This window comes from Pisolithus orientalis, assembly GCF_024613125.1.
Source record: "Pisolithus orientalis strain OTSU chromosome Unknown F5J12scaffold_12, whole genome shotgun sequence".
NCBI lineage: Eukaryota > Fungi > Basidiomycota > Agaricomycetes > Boletales > Pisolithaceae > Pisolithus > Pisolithus orientalis.
In genome coordinates, this window is record NW_026260793.1 from 238,210 (window position 1) to 257,925 (window position 19,716).

Below are 19,716 nucleotides of genomic sequence, written 5' to 3' on the forward strand. Positions count from 1 at the left end.
TGAAGCCTTTTTCCACAAGACGAGCTTTATAATGACCATTGCTTTTGATAGCGAAAACCCATCGACACTTCACAGGTTTCCGATCTCTAGGAGGATCCACCAAGGTCCATACTTGTCTTTCTTCAATAGACTTTAATTCATCCTTCATTGTGTCAAACCATTTCTTTTGTAAGTTGGGAGATAGTTTTAGCACATCTTTATAATGTTCCAGAGATTCTTTTACCCATGCAGCTAATGCAAACTCGAAAGGATGCATTTCTGCTTGTTGATCAGGCATTCCCTTCAGAGAATCAGGAATATCCAGAACAGGAGTAAGTGGTGAACCAGGAGAGATAGGAGTAGTTCCTTGTGGATGTTCAGTCCACTGATGAGGAACTTCAGGAGGTATGAGTGCAGGAGGTAACCTCGGAGAAGGAGGTCTGCGCTCTTCTGCATATCTCTGAATATCTTCTCTAGAATTGTGAGCATGCTGCTCAGCATTGCGAATCCACTGTTGTGCTTGATCCCGATTTTGTTGAATATCTCATTCAATTTCCACTGGAGGTCTATCTCCATACATATTTTCAGGATGAGATACAGGTATAAATCGATGTTTAGGATGAGGTTCTCTGTCATCGGCTGGAGGATGAGCTCTGCAAACATTATGCAAGTCTCCTTGAATAAATTCTGGTTGATAAGGATGCCTTAGATGACAAGGGTCAACTGGTGGTACAGCAGCAGGTGCTCTTCTCTGTTGTTGAGGAGCTCTATGCTGGTCTGCAGCTCTCTGCTGTGGGTTTTGTTGTGGTGGAGGAGTATTAAGACGAGGTGGTTGCCGGTGATGAAGCAGCGGTTGGATCTGATCAGGATCCAGTAATGAATGAAGGCTTTCAGAGTTGGAATTAGATGATTCTTGGTTGTCTTCAGTATCGGGGTCAAAGGTATCGGATTTTTGTTTATGACCAGAGCAGAAAGGAAAAGAGTCTTCTACGAATTTTGCAGTTCGAGAGAGTATGATTTTTTGTCCATTTAGGAAATGGTATCCTTTTGTATTAGGCTCGTAGCCTAGAAAATTCATTTCAACTGCATGAGGTTCCAATTTATCTTTTCTTTGTTCTTTAGGAACCCATACAAAAGCTTTGCAGCCAAAGGTGCGAAAATACTTGATATCCAGGACTTTTCCTAAGAAGAGTTCAACCGGAGTCTTGAAGAGAATCCTTTTCAGAGGAGTTCTGTTGTACACATGAAGTGCACAATCAAAAGCAAAGTTCCAGAAGTGTTTCGGAACACAAGCATGATGTTGAATAGTTCCTGCTTTTTCTTGTATGGTCTGATTAAATCACTCTGCACAACCATTCTGCTGTGGCTGGTCAGCAATAGACAATTGATGAGTAATACCGTGCGAAGAAAGGAGCACTTTGAAGGTAGAACCCATAAATTCTCCCCCTCGATCTGAACGGAGTGCAAGTAAATGATGTCCAGTAGTACGTTGAACAGACACCATCCAATCAGCAAAAGCAGTATAAGTATCGAATTTATTCTGGAGGTAGAGACAGAAACCGTAAGATGAAAAATCATCCAAGAGGGTTAAGATGTATTTGGACTGAAAATAGGACTCGACAGGTAACTTGAGAAGGTCGGCATGGACCAATGTGAGAGGCTTGGTAACCCATTTCCATGATGGTTTAAAAGCTTCAGAAGACAATTTGCCCTGTGCGCAACCTTTGCAAGAAGGAGGCTCCCCTTGTATTTGTATATTGTGTTTAAGGCCTAATCTGCGAATGTGTCTGAGAACTGCTTGAGCAGGATGACACATGCGATTATGCCATAGAGACTCTTGAGATTCCTTGACCAAAGGGCAAAGGACCCCATAGGCAGTGGTAGGTGGAAGTGGTACGCCCACAAACCAGTGAAGAGGTGAAGTTGGAGAAGCTATTTTCACTTCAAGGACAATCCAGCCATCTGGTGCTCTGATTGTCTCACCTGTAAGTGTCACAGTGCTCCTATACCCGTTATTGAGGAGCACATTACGAGAACAAAGTCTCTTTGAGAACAAAGGACTGTAGACCACATTGTGTAAAACAAGGTTACTGCCATTTTCCAGGTGAATAACCACAATTCCTTGACCAAGAAGTTGAACCTTTTTAGTGCCTGCTGTAGAGGCCAAAGGTGGTTTTTTAAACTCTCGATAAGTCAAGAAATCAGTTTTAAATGGAGTCACATGATGTGATGCTCCAGAATCCAACATCCATAAAGACTCACCCTTTGGTAGGTTCTTTTTAAGATTTGCATATGACAAAGGCACACCCAAGGGGTAGCAGTCATAAGAATTGAATGCATGTCCATCGAATGCAGAAGGGAGATATCCTGATGCAGATTCATTTGGATCATACTCGATGTCTGGATTATGCTTTACACAGAAAGGTTTACATACAGGCACATCTAGCACAGATTCGTGAAATTGTGATAAGGACATTGTCCAGTGGTTTTTCTTTTTCTGATTCTTTATAAGTACAGATTTTCAGAGAGATCCTCCGTTGTCACAATCATGTCCTCGAAATCAAGAGGCAGACTGATCAATAATCCATTTCGGCAAAGCCGAACTGCCATTATCCTCAACATTCCTATTCTCCACCATGTTCTCGCCAACCAAAATGGAAGTTCCCATTTGTACTGAGGGTTCGCAGGAACCACTCTGACGTGTCCCATCCTGCTTAGCAGGGGGAAGGGAAATTGTCCTCAGATAAGAGTCTGAGTTCTTCCATTGAGACCGTTCCTGAAGGGACGAGTCCAGCAGCTTGCAAGAGAGGGCTGCTTGGTGACAAATAGAACATAGACATGGTGTATTAGAGTTAGGAAGTCAAACATGAATCTTGACTGACTCAACTTGATCCAGTTGGAAATTAGAAATTTCCTCCAGATACCAAGGAGCAAGATTTCCAGTAGTAACATCAACTGGATAATTGGCATTACTGCCAACTGTTTCCATCACCATGACTAAATCTTGGTGGAAAAGATCTGGATCATATATCTCAGCCTCAGTAATGACATGAGATCCAAAGGTATGTATTGAGGTCATTAGAATAAACTCGTTCAACCGGAGTTACCTCCAGGAGAGAATATTCAGGAGAATTGTTGTGTGGAACATTGATAGCATCAAGTTCAAATTCATCAGCAGCATTTTGATAGTTCTCGAAGGTGGGTTGATCATAGTGATCACCAAACTCTCCAGCATAAGAGCAAGTGTTTGGATTGTAGGAATCCTCAGGGATTTCCTCAATATAAGCAGAATTGACTGCTTCTGCACCTTCTATTTCAAGATTACTGGCTCGGGCTTTGCCCTTGCCTCAGCAACAGTTTTGGCCTTGGCCACGAGAACCAGAACCTTGCTGCTGCTGTTGCTGATGATAGGGAGTATAACCTCCACATCCACATCCACGACCTCCATGACCTCTTCCACAACCTCCACAGTAACCACAAAAGGATCCAGAACCTGATCCAGATTGATGATCGGAAGTATTATGACCACCTCTGCAAATTTGACAAAGGGGTGGTTTATTCATGCATGCCAGTAAAGAATTTGATTCTTGTTTGATATGAGTCAAAGAAGACCCAGCCTTTTCCATTTGTGGAAGCATAGATTTGCCTGATTTGTGGGCCCAGACTTCTTTCATGCATGGTATGATGGCATCAGGAGTAAGCTGTGCAGCAGGAATCAATGATAGGATATTGATGGGTGCTTGTTCCCAGGCTTGGGACATAGCATGAACCAGGATGAGTGCTTTCATTTTGTCGTTCAGGGTAATACCCTGAGCAGAAATGGCCATAAGGAGCATGGTAATCTCCGAAATTTTGACCATAATATCATCCTTTGGTTTAATTTGAATTCATATGAGGTGTTGAAACTCCATAAAAGTCGTCATAGCAGATGGAGCACCATATGAGTTATTTAAGGCAACCCATTTTTCATTGGACGTTGCCAGCCCATCGATTGACATTGTGATCATTGGATCACAATACAAAGTTAAGATTCCTTGTGCACATGCATCGGAAGTGTCCCAGGCGGCGATATCAGCTGCTGCCACACCTGCACCAGGTCTGGCAACAGTGCCACTGACGATGCCCATGATGCCAAGAGTTTGCATGTAAGCCTTCATAAGAACTGACCAAGAGGCATAGTTTAAGCCATTAAGCTTTGGGATCTGCTTGGAAAGACCTTCGGACATCTAGTGTCAAAAGTCCATAAGCAGATGTTCATATAAAAACGAATGAGTTGGATGAGTTTTAATGGATGGAGGATTCAACAAATGTGGTTTGGTGCCTTTAGGTCTGTGAGCAGATGCTCTAGCAGATTGAGATGGACAGTGCTTGCAAACCTTTGGTATATGGGGATGAGGATTTCTCCATTGCTTTAACACCAATGTACCTCTCTCAGTGAATCGCCTTGCAGGGATGCGAGAGTTATTGTGCTCTAGACTTTCAAAGTCTAGCAGAGGGAAGTAATGGTAGCTTAAAAAGCTCCAGTTGCAATCATGCAATGGTATTCCATCCAAACAAAATCCAAGATATGGATCAGTGCAACTATATGGTACATTGATAGCAGGAGAATGACGAAAGTGAAGATCTTTACAAAGTATTTCAAGACAATTGTAAGACTCATCAATGATACAAGTATTAGTCCCCCAATGGTTTCACCTGCCTGATACATATGGTACATCCAGCATACTTGGAAGAGGATAATTTCTGACATATGGCTCGAGCTTCACAAGCTCAGCTAAGAGCGGTAGTGCATATTCTGCGAGGTCAGGGTTCTGCAAGATAGTTGAAAGTACTCTTCTCCATGACACATTCGAGATCGCTAAGAATCTCTGCTGTTCCAGGCCAGTAAGTGAAGTTAGCGTTAATGGGGTCTGTACCCCATGAAAGATGCCTGTTAGCAGTGTTATATCGCATGCTACTTCCCACATCTGCTTCGTCCCTATACTGTCGAATAGTCCTAAAGAGACCGCTATCAAAGCAGTCTCCTCTGTGTTGCTGTTCTCAGAACCATCTTGGGACACACCAAATGTCTGTGGACCCATCAACCCAAACTCCTTGGAAATGGAACTCAAGATGCTGGTTCCAAGCGCGGAGAGTAGGGACGACCCCATTGAAGCATGGGTCATAGAGAGGGTGGATGTTATAGTAGATGTAGACAAATGTATCATGGGTGACCGAGAAGGCCAGAACAGTGTCAAGGGAAGGATCTTCATAGTAAGCAGATGGAAGATTGCAACTGTTAAAATTAGCGATGGCGTGCAGAGTCAACGTGTGAGAAAGCTTAGGGAAGAAGTCAGTTAGATATCCATGAAACGCTATATGGAGGCCAGGATAGAAGAACGGAGATTTGAAGCCGGGAAAGTGGGGCATTTGCTGCCACACTGTTTCCACCGTGTCAATGGGAATGAGGTATGTTGCAGGATTTGGCTTCTTGAAGAAAGCCACTGACAAAGGAACCACCTCTCTCCAAGTGGAACATCCGCGTACATATAACATCTCAATATACTCTATAATCTCTTTTACCACATACTTCCGCCACTTCACTTCGTACATCCCATCTTGCTGTTCAGCGATGTGGAGTTCAGTTTTCTTCGCGACAATCAAAGACATCTTGCGAAAGCTGTAGATTAGTTCCCATAATATATTTAAATAACCATGAACTGAATTTAAAGTAGATTGAACTCAGCATTATCGTCAGGGACTGATAGCGAGAACGAGCTCTGGGTTGAACAATTTGTTCAAAGCTTGCACTTCCTCCGGAAGAGGAGTAGGTGCTCGCCTTGCAGGAGGTGTGTCAAGTGCCTCAACCGCATGATATGGTGGTATAGGATCTAAATCAGTGTCATGATCGATGTTGGGAAGATGAAAATGAAGGCAATGAGGGGGCGGAGTCGGTGGACGAAGAACAAGACACTGTAAAAGCATCCTGTGAAGAACTTGTTCTTGTAGCAGCATCTGCCGCCTTCGCCACAATGCGGAGAGACCTAGAAAAGACAACCAAAATGCGGTAGAGTGAATAAAAAGCTCCCACAGAAACAAAGGGTCATGTCCTCCATAATGGAGTAAAAGAACAGCCTGATTAAGACTGGCTACTAGCGACACAGTGAAGACAACTACAACCATTCCTAGCACATCTAGGCCTACAACATCCATTGTGATTTGCCTGTCGGCAGTGATTGCTCGATGCAGATGCATAAATAGCTCACTCACCTAGAAGGCAGGGGCTCACAACCTATTGTGCAGAGGAACAGGAGAAATGAAGAGCAATAAGGCACAAACACTTGCCTTGTATTAGAACGGTTGTAGCATTTGAGAAAGTAACGATAAGTTGAGGGGTTCAGTTGTCGGATAGACAAGTGAAGAACAAATGTAGAATTTGATAGGGACCTAGGACGAAAGTCCCGAGTTTATATACATGAGTAGGTATGCATGGACCAGTAGCGTAAAAGGAAACTACTACTCAGTATAGTAAAGAATAGCATGGAAGGTCATGGAATATGACATATAATATGATGTCACCATGACATCATTGTGGAGCTGATGACTGAGAAAAGTCATGTGACGAACAACATGTTGATACACGTGCAATTCTAGATGTCGGAACTAATAGGATATTTCCAACAATGTACTCGCACTAGTTATTGCGTCTCACGGATGTCAACTTTCCTTCACCAGGTCAGCACAATTGCTTCCACCGTTCCAACGTGGTACCTTCATCTTCTCTCAGTTGCGCAGGCCTGTCGTACTGCACCCATCGCCCGCCCATCTTCCCCAGTCCCGTTCCCGGTGACAGTCATATGAGACTCAGATACCCACTCGGGTTCATGTGCCTCAGAAAGCAACCCGGAGTTCCCGCAGGTACGTCAAGCCAACCCCCCGAGGAGCACGAGATGTAGGCAGACTGGAGCACATGTGTCGAATCGTGGTCATCGATTCGGCAGATCGCGGACAGGGCTGTTGGGAGCGGTGTAGCAGCCCAACCGCCCTACGTCTGGCCCACTGTATGCGCCGGGCCTCATGCTCCTGTAAACACAATGTATTGCATGTCGCATATACATTCCTGGTGCGGGTTACCTGACAAAAGGGGGAGGAAAAGCAACATCACATATCCCCATCAACAAGCAAGGTGTCTGCTACCATGCAGGCGGTGCCTCCCAGGTCGATAGAGCCCTGGCCAGGGCAAGGGGACCTTGCGAGGTATGTAACCTACATACTGGGAAGCACAAGGTGCAAAATTTAGTGGTGATCACAGTTGATGCACGATGGCTCAGAGCACCTAGCACTACGAATACTGCATATTTCAGGCCAGTGGTTTCCAAGATCGAGTCAACGAAAACGATTACAAGGACAGCCTGGGATGTAGTCATTGCGGCTTATATGGGTCTCTTCCTAGGACATACTTTCTAAAGCGTAGAGAAAAACATACTGCGAAAAGAAGACATTCTTGCTGGTGAAGGGTATAAGAAGGTTGATTACTTCGAAGACATCGTCTAGATACAATGTTGTCAATAACTGAATCCCGGAACCCGCTAATAAACGAAACCGGTAAAGGTGACAACCCACCTTGACGAACTCTGCAACCCCGCCCAGTCGACGATCAGAAGGCTGAACAGCTCCTCAATTGGAAGACTCACCGTCGTAACTGATCTGAGCCTCTCCAGCAACGTCGGTTTCACGGACCATCTCAGTGGCCTCTCCATCGGTCAACTCCTCGCCTACAATTTCAACATCAAACGTCTTGGTTCACTTTTAGAAAACGGTAAGGATTGCGTACCGAGGTATGTCATGATGCGCCGCAACTCAGCCATGCTGATAAGACCGTTCTCGTCCTTATCCAAGCCCTTGAATGCATTTCTGCTCTTTTCTTGGCTATCCGTACAATGCACCTTCCGCGTCATCCAGGCGTCGAATTCTGGGAAATCAGCCACCGCCTCGTCGTCTTCATTAGCTTCATTGACCATGTCCTCAAGTTCAGCATCGGTAAGACTCCGTGCTAACAAGCGCATGACAGTTCCAAGCTTTTTCGCAGTAATCTTCCCATCGCCGTCTGCCAAAACATTATATTAGAACTCCTAATCCCACGACCACAAAGGAAATGCGCGTCTAATGCAGAAAAAGTACCTTGATCGGAGGTAGAGAAGGCTTCCTCGAACTCTGTACATCGCCGCATTCATTACGTCCGACGGGTAAACAACAACAACGGGTATACTTACTGGAGATTAGCTCTGTATGTTAGCTGTTAGCAACTACGACCCAAAAAACAAGCGGACATCCCACCTTCGGACTGAGCAAAGTCACAAGCGTCCATAACGATGAACAAGAGTGAAACCTACATAACAAGGAGGAAGACAACTCACAAACTGATCGGCCATGTTCTTATAACAGATCTCGTTTGGCTGTCGACTCTTCTGCGACGGTGGGAGATGGGATAGAAGGGAATAACCGCTGGTGGAATAACACTGGAATGATTAATCTGTGCTTCCCACATTAGGGTGGCTCAAAGTTGGTGCCTATGCCGCCGCCGCCGCCGCCGCCTACGCCTACAGCAAGACTACCCACAAATTAGCTGTAGGCGTAGGCGGTGGTGGCGGCGTAGGCGCCAACTCTGAGCAACCCTATTAAATGAAGTTCTGCATATAACATACCAAAAATCTTCACTGCCACCCAGACGGGAGTGAGGAACGAGTTGAAATTTGTCGCAGCAACAGTAGTGAGTCGTACAGTAATAACACGTTCACCGTGCACGTACGAAACTTGACGCATGGATCCCAACCACGGCGGTGTTGCTGACGACCGTGGAAGTACACTGGGTTGGATGCGAAAAAGGTTACAGGTACCAGGTACTGCAGTCTACAATACATTCATGGAGTCGCGCCTAATAACCAACATAATGTGAAACCCACCTGAGGAGCGTACGCAGAAGTCATCAGACTTACACTTTTACTGGCCTGCAAGCCATAGTGACCAGAGTCCATCCTCGAGCAGACTCAAACACTCATAGCCGTTCACAGCTGACCTCGGTACATTGAAGGAGTCATTAATCGAGTTAGACACCAGTAACTCGCTAAGCATCACCCTGCCGCGTGGGAGCCGACAGAGAGGAAGTCTCACGAAGATCCTTGGCAAAATGTTTCTTTTTTGATTTCTCCTGTCTCCGCCTTCGTGTCGTTGCAGCTCGCCATGTCTGTCTGTCGTCGACAATCTAGTTTTTCCATCAGTCTTCGGACAACCTTTTGGATTTTTCTACGTAATTTCCGAAGCGCCATTCGTGAAGCTCGACCCTCATATTGGAAGATCTGTTGAGATGACATCTTTTGGCAGACCTTTCAGGACGAAGTGTGTGATATGACGCTGCATCTGTACTAACAAATTGATGCACGTTTATCCGATGCCCCCCGCATATTTTTCGTAGGTACTGTGCACATCCTCTCTTACCCTGCGCGTTTTTTTTCGTCTATCATGCATATTTTCGGAGACCATTCACACAATATAGAACATACTGCGCGTTTTTTCTCGCGTACCGTGTACATGTTTGAGTCCACTCCATACAATATAAAAAATGTAGCGCACGAAATTTATGTGAGCTGTCTACATGCGAAGTACCTACTAAAGATGAACTCATTCCTTGATTTTCCATTGGCCTTGCTTTGGTTCACCTTTGTCACTGCTTTATATAAACGTTGTAAAGCTATGTAAAGCTATATCCATGTATAGGGCTGGACTTGATGAACGGTACCTGCAAGTTTCTTTGGTGTGTGAGCTCTCGGTTCCCGGCCATCCAGAGGTATACGTGATACCCATACACGCTGCGCTGATAAGTATGGACATAGCTGCCAGCAAGCCCCTTGTATTCGGATCCACCGTCATACTTGGCAACAAACATCATCAAATGTACATGTCGACCAGTTCTTTTATAAACAAGATTTCTGCCGATGAGTTCGAAGGCCCTAACTAATGGGCTAAGTTAAGGTGGTTTCGGCCGCAGAGACAAGTAGTCAGAAGGGTTACTTCCCGAGACGACATACACTTGGCCTGCCAGCTTATAGAGTAGAGATAGGTGATCTATATAATCCAAGACATTCTACACACTGTACTTCCAAATTCTATTCCTTATATCTTCCCCCACACATCAAGTGACTCCTTACACCTAACTCCGATCTTCCAGACAACGCCTCCACCCAAACCTTGACAGACTCCCACCACACCTCCTTCCCCCTCCTATTCTTCATATCGGCATGCTTCACCATTTCCGTCACAGGTACCCACTTCAGTGCTGATCTCTGAATCGTGATCACAGCTGCACTCTCAGGGGGAGCACATCGCGATTTAAGTGGTTGAGCGAGAAGAGATTGATGATATTCCTCGAGGAATGCCATGCATCGTAAGGAGAGACGGGCGGCGCGGGCGCGGTCCATTGGGGTGGGTACTCCGCCTTGGAGGATGTGTCCGAGCGAGGCGAAACGCGAGTCGAAGAGGCCGCCGCCTTCTACACGGAACATGTCCTGTGAGCATAGAGGTGGTGTATACTTCAGGAGGCGCAGTTCGTTTCTTGGTGGGGAGAAATGCTGTCGATGTATGTGTCAGGGGATGAGAGGGAGTGAAGGAAGGAAGGAACGAGACACACCGAATGACTAGACGTCCCTCGCTCTTGCCCTTGGCGTCCTAGTCCATATCGTATCTTGAGGAACTTGACATCCGCACGTAGCATATCGAGATCCATCCCCTGCTCAGGTGTATACACGAGCTGACGCTCCCGTCTTTCAAAAAGAAAGTGTCCGTCAGCATCATAAATTACAGCACGCAAAGGAGTACGTACCGCCAACGCACCCATCGTCGCAATATACCCGCACTGTCCACCCTGGGTTTCAACAACAAACACCCTATTCCTACTCGCACTAGCGCTCTGCTTGATCGCATCACACGCATCCACGAGCGCATTCAAACTCGTGTCACTTCCAAGACTGAACTCGGTCATGGGGACATTGTTCGAAATCGTCGCGGGGAGATGCACCATCGGGATATGAAACGCTGGATACAGGCTCCTTCCGTTCTCTAAAATCAATAAAGCGTTGAACGCCTCGAATCCACCTATGAGCATCAGAGCGTGGAAGTTGTGTTGCTGGAAACGGGCTGCGACGGCACCGAGATCGACGCTAGGCAAGGTACGGTTCGTACCGAGTTCGGAGCCTCCGCGTGATGTCCAGCCGTCAACACCGAGCCAGGAGAGTTCGTGGATGGCGTCGTCCAGGAGACCCTTGAATCCGTTGTGAACGGCGAGAGGGGTATGTCCTTGTTTGATGCAGTACCGGACTGCGGCGCGGGTAGCGGCATTCATGCCTCCTGCGGGCGCACCGATGCTAGAGGAGGTGAGGAAATTGAGTATATGCTAGGATGGCTCAACTTACTGCATGATGGCTACTCGCATGCGCTACAAGGGGTGTCAGTCAAATTGAACAGTCCGTCGAAGAGTAGGATTACCTTTTCTTCGGAGAGCATCTTCTCCTTGTACAGCAGAGATGTGGTCATGAATCCCTCCAAACTCTGCAAGAACTCGGGATCACGCAAGGACATTGCCTTTGCAAAGTCCTTGGCGGCAATGGCATCTGCAACAGCTCGTGTCTGCAACGGATCCCTTGAACAGTGTACCGGTAAACAGAGAGTGGCATACATACCATCGCCACAGCCTCCATCAAAGGCACTCGCGTGATTTTGTTCTCGCTCACGCCAATCATGTAAGACGGGGTATCTGGGGTAGCCTCGAGAACCGCCTTGACAGCTTCTATACCTTGCAAAGTCGGCTATGTACCGACGACCGAATGAGCCGTGAACAGCACTTGAACCGCACAGGCCTGCTCACCAGAATGCGATCGTAGGCACATGGCCGTCCACCACGTTGGATATGTCCAAGCGTAGTAACACGCGAATCGAGACCGAGACGTTCGGTAAGGACGTCCCTGACGTAGTCTGCACGGATGGGTTTGAGGTTGCTGTCGTGAGCGCCCTCGGCGACGATCACAAGCGTCTTGCGCTTTCCCACTTCGCGGTGCTGAGAGAGACGATGGTAAGTGAAAGAGATCGTATGGATAAGTGAGGAAATACCATTTGAATGGCGTCGCACATCTCGTCCTCCCATGAGTCTGTCTGGGGTGGTCGCTCGGGGATGAAAATGAAATCTGCACCAGCACTACATACATAACGCGTCAACCTATTGTTTGTGCCCACGACGACAAGGAAAGACGGACCTCACGCCTGCCAACAAGGCCAACCACCCACAGTGTCTACCCATGACCTCGAGCACGAAGGCCCTCGAGTGAGATGCCGCGGTGGAATTGATGTTGTCGATCGCTTCGCAGATCCGATGCAATGCTGTTGGGGCGCCAATCGTAAGATCAGTCAAGCTCATGTCGTTGTCGATCGAGCCGACGAGTCCGACGATGCGCAGATGACCATGTTTCGACAGTTGTTCGTCTGTGATTTTACCCTCGGAGTGGAGAGTAGTGACGAAGGAGGGCCATTCTGAGCGGAAGAGGTCTGCCCCAGTGAGAGATCCATCGCCCCCACATACGACGAGTGCGTCGATGCCTTCCCTGATGAGGTTGTAGGCTGCTGCGAGTCGACCGGCTGGGGTACGGAATGTCTTTGAGCGTGCCGTGCCGATGAGAGTGCCGCCCTGTGATCGGAGTCAATGGCAGGGGAAGTACGAATGATGTTCGTCAGACGCACCTCTGCAAACCAGCCCCTGACATCGTCCCAGCCTGCACGGACGATATATCTGCCCTTGAGAGTCCTTCCCCTAGCATGGTCGCCTGTACCATCGCGAAGGAGATCACCATCACCGAATCGGAGGTTTTCGACGAGGTTGGTGGCTTTTCCACTGCGCACGCGTTGTCTAGCGGCAGGATCGGCAAAGGGTTCTTCGATAGTGGGGGGTATCTGTGTATCTGTGTTCCCTCGGACGAGACCCTCGTATCCCTCACGTACGATCCAGGTTTCGCAGCCACTGAGTAACCGTTGAGGAGAGGTGATGTGAGAAAGTCCACTACTACTTGCCTCAGTATTCCTGCTTTGACGACGGCACGCACGACTGCGCTCATGCCAGCGCTGTCGCCGCCCGAAGTGAGTACTGCGAGTTTCATGGTGGGCTTGGTGGTGGAAAAAGACAAGGGAACGTCGTCGGGGATATACGATATATGATATCGATTTGGTTTAGTGCGCTGTTGGGCTGTCCGACAGCGAAACTAAGGGGGCCCGTCCGTCCGACAGCCGTCCCTGTGTGCAACGATGACGAGCATCGTAAATACTGTACTGCCTGAGTGATGTCATTTCGGATTTGGTGGATTATTGAAAGACCTGCTGCGTTGGCTCTGACTTGCGACCTGTCCCAATGTCGTCGAGGACTGCAACGGCGATTCTGTTCGTCTGTCTGTTCGCTCAGTGCATTCTGCTGTCTCGACGAAGCAGACATGCACGGGTGCCCCAGGAAATGGAATACCAGCTGGCCAGTGCGCTCTCCAGGCAACTCCAGCAAGTCCAGGCAAGTCATGGCTGCCACACTCGTACTGCAGACCTCGTCGGGGCTAACGTCCAGCTGCAGTGTCACCCGCTGGATTTCGGGGCCCATGCTGCCCAGTGTCACCATGTCCAGCAAGAGTGTCCCATCTCAGACACCGTCCTGTCTTTTCCGTATCTGCAGACCTACTTCTGCTCAGATCCAAGCGTACGCCCGCTCGTCTTCACAGCCCTGCTGCTATGGCTTTTCTTCCTCTTCTCTACCCTTGGCATATCCGCCTCCGACTTCTTCACCCCAAACCTCGCTACCATCGCCCAGTTCCTTGGCCTCGACGAAAACGTGGCCGGCGTCACCTTCCTCGCATTTGGCAATGCCAGTCCCGACGTCTTCTCCACCTTCTCAGCCATGCGCGCAGACTCAGGCAGCTTGGCGATAGGTGAGCTTCTCGGCGCTGCCTCCTTCATCGTCTCCTGCGTCGTCGGGTCCATGTGCATCATTCGTCCGTTCAAGGTTGATCCGCTCCCGTTCCTGAGAGACGTCGGCTTCTTCACCATCGCCGTCATTATGCTGCTCGTAATTCTTAGAGACGGTCTCATTCAAGCTTGGGAATCGGCTATGCTGGTCCTGTGGTACATCTGCTATGCTTTTGTAGTCGTCGTCGGAAGCTGGATCGAAAGACGCATGGAACGTGTACGGCGAAGAGAGGATGTCGTCGAGCCCATCACGCAACCCTACACAGACGAAGAGCCGTACAGTGACGAACGTGAGCTATCCATTGATATATGTACACACCCGATCTCACTCGTGACCTAGCACCTCCGCCAGCAACCGTCTCCGCCGATACCCTCGCAGTCCCTGTCGCATCTTCTCCAAAACCAACGATATCCGGCCAACATCCACCCAGAATTGCCATCCAAACCCAGCTACCATCACGTCCCAAATCACGATCACCCTCGCCAATTCATACACCCCCCCACCTCGCCCACATGCCCTCCTTCTCCCTTGTCGGTGCACTTGAATTCCGCCAAGTGGTCGAATCACTGAGGACCCACGCTGCCAGTTCCTCGCTAGACGTGTTCGATGCCCCTCTCACCCCTTATGCAGGGGGACACTACCACCAGCACCACCACCGCCCTCGTGGTCACTCAGAATCGCGTAGCCCGTCTCGCGCCGGACCAGAAATCAATCCATGGGACGCAGAACTCGGCGTTCCCCTCAACGACCGCTCGCCGCGTCTCCTGCGCTCGTCTATCGCTGAAGACCGTGATCGAGAAGAAAGCGAAAGACCCAGTGCACTCGATGAGGGTATTCAGCTCCTCCCTACGCCTCTCTCAGGCCCAGAGGCAATACCCTCGATATCCCGCACCCCAGCGTCACCGGTTGATTCTGATGCGTCGACGGACGTCGAGCGGTACGTCCCACCCACGAAAGGTGAACGCCTAAGGCACGTCCTCGCGAGGACGTGTCATATCCTCTTTCCCTCTCTCCACCACTTCTGGTCAAAGTCGTTGCTCAGGAAGATCGTTGCACTTCTCGCAGCGCCCGCCGTTATGGCATTGACGCTCACTCTTCCTGTTGTGGTAATACCCTACGGTAATGACGGCACGCACGAAGAGAAGCCATCACATCATCGTCACCCTCATCACCATCATGATACCGAAACAGAATCGCGACTCGTTGAGTTTGAGGAAGAAGGCGTTGAGAGGACGTTGATGGCCGAAGAAGTCATACAGGAGGATTTTCACGAGATGGAGTTTAATAAGTGGTTGATGGCCGCTCAATGCGTGTTCGGTCCGCTGTTTTGCGTAGCCGTCTTGTTCAGTAGGTCTCCTTCTTTTCGCTCCTCTCTTTTCGAAGGCGCGAATCTAAACGTGATGGGCAGGTAGAACAGATCATCTTTTGTGGTTGCTCGGTGGGACGGCGGTCGGAGGTGTCGCGGCGGGATTGCTTGTACTGATCTTTGCCAACGATGGGTTCCACCCGACTGCGCGTATGGCGCGGTGTTCGATGGGGTTCTTCGTCGCGATCGTCTGGATCATGGCCATTGCCGACGAAGTGGTGAACGTTCTCCAAGTGTGTCTTGTCCTTCCCCTCCCCCCTCGCGGTCTAAGGTATACTGACATATTTTTCAGACATTTGGATTCATATTTGGGTTGTCGGACGCTATCATCGGGCTGACAATATTCGCTGTGGGGAATTCTCTCGCTGACCTCGTTGCTAACATGAGTGTCGCGGTACGACGTCCTATCTCCTCCTCTCCTTCCCCCTCTCACTCACTTCATCCCCTCCCTTTCGCTAGGTCTTCGCCCCTATAATGGGTTTCTCCGCCTGCTTTGGCGGACCTTTAGTCAACATCCTTCTCGGAGTCGGAATCTCTGGATCTTATATCATTTCTCAAACTCCAAATGCCCATCCCTACCGTCTACACTTCACGCCTTCCCTGATGAGCAGCGCATTTGGGCTGCTCGGGTTGCTCCTCATTACCCTGGTGGGTGTACCCCTGAATGGGTATCATTTGACGAGGAAGTGGGGTGTATTTTTGGTGGTTGCCTATGTGGTGCTTATGGTGGTTAATATTCTCGTGGAGGTAAAGTACTGAGGGCAAGATCGCCCGACAGTGGATTGCACCGGACGTGGATTTATATACACGCATCTCCATTGCACATCCTATAGCAATGCCTTCCCTTTCATATGTATACTCTTGTAACAATACTATCATTGCGGAACGTGCACACTTGGGGTGCTGGACACTCTCAACAACAGTGATTTCACACAGTAGATTAAACAGATTTGTACTTTACGAGCCAGTGTCCAAGAGGTCGCGTCTATCGGGAAATGAACGTCACAACGGCACGTGTAACCGAGAGCGTAAAGAGGCAGTCCAAGGGATCTATCCATCATCTCGTACGTAGCGGAAGAAGGTCCAAACGAACGGCGTGCTATGTTTACGATCACACTCAGAAGAGAGCAGCACCGACAAGGCTCATGACAGCACCAACACCGAAAGCGGTCGAGATGCTGACACGGTCAGCACCGTTGCTGGAGCCGGTTGCCGTTGTCTGGGAGCTAGCAGCGGAGCTAGAGGCACTGGATGTAGCCGAGGTGGAACCCGCAGTAGCTCCGCTGCCACCAGTGGTGGCGGCCGCAGTGCTACCCGAAGTTGCACTGGCTCCTGAGACACTAGCGGTCGCGCAGCTGGCGTGAGACATTAATTGTGTGAATCGCTCCATGCATGCTCCGGATCAAATAAGCCTTACCTAGTCGAACTTCCAGCCTGAACGGTGATGATATCCGAATACGCCGTCGCGCCAGTACCGTCCTTCAGAGCAATATTGCTTTTTGACGAGTCCGTGAACTTAGGGACCCATTCTGTAGAATACAAACCGACTTACAAGTTCGTTCCGGCTTGGAGGTCGACCATCCAAGTGTATGAAGTTCCGTTTTGGTTAGGGAACTGCATAAGCTGGAAACGCCATAACGTTAACCCTGTCGACAGGAAAAATTCACAATACTCACGGGTGTCGCCGATGGTTGTCCGGCTGTAGATGGATACAGCCTGCTCAACGCATACACACCGTGTCAGACGCGAGAAATACGTACCAGGGACGAGGGACAGATAGTAAGGGGTTTGACCGCCACTCCACGTGAGCTGCGTGGGTTCTATGAGAAACTATATCAGATTCTCATGGTATTTCTTCTTATTTCTCCAAGTCTACTGACCACATTCTACGACGTTGGCTCTGTGTGTGAACATTAACATTTCATTCAGTACGGGGAGGGTGGTTGACCGAATAAAGGGGAAGAACACCTACGGAGTGTTGATGGTCAATTGCGCGAGCACGGCGGGTGCAGAGGCAACGAGAGCTGCAACGAGGGTGGTGATGATGAATTTCATGGCGAAATGGCAATACGGAAGACTCAGAAGGAGCGACTAGAAACGAGGAGACCCGGGTGAATTTTCGGACACGACGCCTTGTCAAAGTTAAAACACCCTCGGAGTTCGAATTGGTTGCCTTTTATGGTAGTACGACAACTGATTATGTCAGCCTCCTATCTTCGAACGCCCCAGAGCAGGTCAATAGCAAATGGGGGTATACATTTTCTGGTCCGGCGTTTATAGAGTCGACATAGCTTGCTACTAGCCTGAGCACTCGCAGTGACCACTACCAGCCGAAGCACGCACACGGCCGTCTGCAGACGTTAATGAGTGTGCGAAGTTGATCGCACGTAACACTGATGTTGCGCAAAATTTGGAAAGTCCCATCAACTCCGGTCGCTATGAAGAGGTCTTTGTCCCTGCGTAGGCAGCTCAGAGATTTCTGTTATTTTACCCATTTCACCCATCATCTCTGTCAGCTGCTCTGAGAGGTGGTCACTATAGGACTTTGGATGCAGGACGCAGCACCCCTGTCAATTCTACGACCACTGGAAGTGAGTAACAACCACCCCTGGTCAGTCGTCTTGTCTCTGATGGTATGTGCTCGCGTTCGTGATTGATGTGTAGATAGCGAGTCGTTTCCTGACTTAACGGACAAATTATACTGACCGCGACTCCGGAAAGCTGCGTCTTTGGCCTGGAATGCTACATATCAAGGCAATTGTCACGGCCATGTTAAGGAATATCAAGTCCATGAATCGTAACGGGCTCCATGTCAATTCTACCTAGATAATCCAGAGTTCTAGCACAGGAAAGTCCCGTATGGTCCACGAGCAGGCCGCCCTAGTTTTCATAATTCCCATCAATATTCGCAATCCGACAGAGCGTGAAGGAGGGTCCTTCTCGTGTCGCCTTGCAATGTGGTGCTGACTGCTTTCATTACTGTCAGGCTGGGCTTATCCGCCCTCAGATGAGGCCGTCTGGAAGTATCCCTGCAGTGTGTCCGCCGTTGAGAGAGTGTGGCATGACAAAGCTCGCGCGACCTTGCTCTTCAGTTCTCCTATTTTCGCAGGCCACGAGGAAATCACAAAGATGTTCGGGATTGGAAATTGGCAAAGCTACGTCCAGGTGCCCTCGGGGCGCTCCGGAGGGAACATCTGTTCGCAAAAAATGTGATATGTGTTACAGTATATGCAAAAAAAATCATAAAAGCATGCGAGGAAGACAGGGTCAGTATGGTGGATGCCCGCTTGTTTCTGATCTTATTACGATCCCCCCCTCCTAAGGTCGTCTTAGTGGCGACTTTGATCTAATATTCTACGACTTGCGGACGCAGTCCGCAAAATTGCTTAGGACCTTGGACGATATTTGGGTTATGTTGTATTTCAATGAGGCACACGAACTTGACCATGAAATTCCGGTAGCGAGGTGAAAAAGACATTGTACGGCGCTGCGTGGACAGCTTTAAGCCACTTCAAATGCAAGTCATCGACTTTCAGCGCATCGTACGGACCAGCTCTCATCTCTGCAGCCTATGGGTAGTCACATTAGTCCCGCGCGTTCATGTCCGGGCCACTATTTTTACCTTGTTCCTCCCAACCGAATTCTCCTCATCCCTTTTAGCTCCGTCTGCTGCACTAGCTCGGTCAGTTCGACAGCAAAATACACAACTGCCTCGGCCTATTACGGCAACACCACCCTAGTTTCCCGCTTAGGCCCGTACGACTCACGCTGGAAGACCTCGGGGAGCTGTCATTTCTGGCACGCTTTGGGTGGTTGTTGTACAAGATCTGGTCCACCAGGCTTCGCATTTGCTAATATTGGTGCTGCAGGTTTCGGATAATGATTGAAGCCCCTGCGGGCAGAGAAGATAGATCTACGCTCATTAATGATGCCATGACACTGGCTCGCAGGAAACCCGTTTGTACCGTTAAGGTCTTGGACAAACCTACTGACATGGCGGTGCTCACAACCTTGAATGTCTCAATACAATTCACCTGGGAGAAAATGGGAACACCCGCTCGAATGTTCTAGAGCGCCACCTTTACATCCGCTCTGGATATCCATCCGAACCCTTCCTTGCGGTGGCCGCATCGTGCCAGATGGCCTACTACTTGACGCGTTTGAAACTTTCCATGATCGAATATCTGCAGCCGAAGTTTGCTTCTGGGCTGATCAACCTCCCCCAGAGGGGATGAAGTCGTCGTGCGCTTGGATGGCATACATCCATGCCATTCTCGCTGAACATATTGATGTTCCCGAAGCGAACTTCAGCAAGGGTTGTGGTTTCCTCCACTTTTTGACAGCCTTG

The 19,716-nt window shown here is 49.0% G+C and overlaps 4 protein-coding genes across 4 annotated transcripts; 1 reads left to right on the forward strand and 3 right to left on the reverse strand.

The window, feature by feature from the left end:
* Positions 1 to 7,202: 7,202 nt before the first annotated feature.
* F5J12DRAFT_65277 (uncharacterized protein) lies at positions 7,203 to 8,747 on the reverse strand. Its single transcript, XM_051740200.1, has 9 exons — positions 8,664 to 8,747; positions 8,376 to 8,463; positions 8,296 to 8,302; positions 8,232 to 8,243; positions 8,140 to 8,172; positions 7,793 to 8,065; positions 7,653 to 7,733; positions 7,582 to 7,592; positions 7,203 to 7,508 (listed from the first exon to the last, which is right to left on the reverse strand). The coding sequence occupies exons 2-9, from the start codon at positions 8,388 to 8,390 to the stop codon at positions 7,491 to 7,493; spliced, it is 450 nt and encodes a 149-aa protein (XP_051600430.1). The 5' UTR covers positions 8,391 to 8,463; positions 8,664 to 8,747; the 3' UTR covers positions 7,203 to 7,490.
* Positions 8,748 to 9,638: 891 nt separating this feature from the next.
* On the reverse strand, positions 9,639 to 13,335 carry F5J12DRAFT_826901 (phosphofructokinase domain-containing protein). Its single transcript, XM_051745533.1, has 14 exons — positions 13,069 to 13,335; positions 12,742 to 13,018; positions 12,261 to 12,688; positions 12,118 to 12,202; positions 11,876 to 12,064; positions 11,691 to 11,816; positions 11,497 to 11,637; positions 11,424 to 11,446; positions 10,835 to 11,375; positions 10,712 to 10,768; positions 10,641 to 10,680; positions 10,546 to 10,583; positions 10,166 to 10,520; positions 9,639 to 10,050 (listed from the first exon to the last, which is right to left on the reverse strand). The coding sequence occupies exons 1-14, from the start codon at positions 13,152 to 13,154 to the stop codon at positions 9,983 to 9,985; spliced, it is 2,454 nt and encodes an 817-aa protein (XP_051600431.1). The 5' UTR covers positions 13,155 to 13,335; the 3' UTR covers positions 9,639 to 9,982.
* F5J12DRAFT_65436 (Sodium/calcium exchanger protein-domain-containing protein) lies at positions 13,329 to 16,245 on the forward strand. Its single transcript, XM_051740201.1, has 6 exons — positions 13,329 to 13,552; positions 13,613 to 14,291; positions 14,342 to 15,353; positions 15,415 to 15,601; positions 15,661 to 15,762; positions 15,828 to 16,245. The coding sequence occupies exons 1-6, from the start codon at positions 13,403 to 13,405 to the stop codon at positions 16,125 to 16,127; spliced, it is 2,430 nt and encodes an 809-aa protein (XP_051600432.1). The 5' UTR covers positions 13,329 to 13,402; the 3' UTR covers positions 16,128 to 16,245.
* A 418-nt stretch (positions 16,246 to 16,663) lies between these two features.
* On the reverse strand, positions 16,664 to 17,501 carry F5J12DRAFT_826907 (uncharacterized protein). The gene is made up of 5 exons (XM_051745534.1): positions 17,341 to 17,501; positions 17,249 to 17,268; positions 17,129 to 17,188; positions 17,045 to 17,067; positions 16,664 to 16,991 (listed from the first exon to the last, which is right to left on the reverse strand). Exons 1-5 carry the CDS (start codon positions 17,421 to 17,423, stop codon positions 16,917 to 16,919), a joined length of 261 nt encoding a protein of 86 aa, XP_051600433.1. The 5' UTR covers positions 17,424 to 17,501; the 3' UTR covers positions 16,664 to 16,916.
* Positions 17,502 to 19,716: the final 2,215 nt, after the last annotated feature.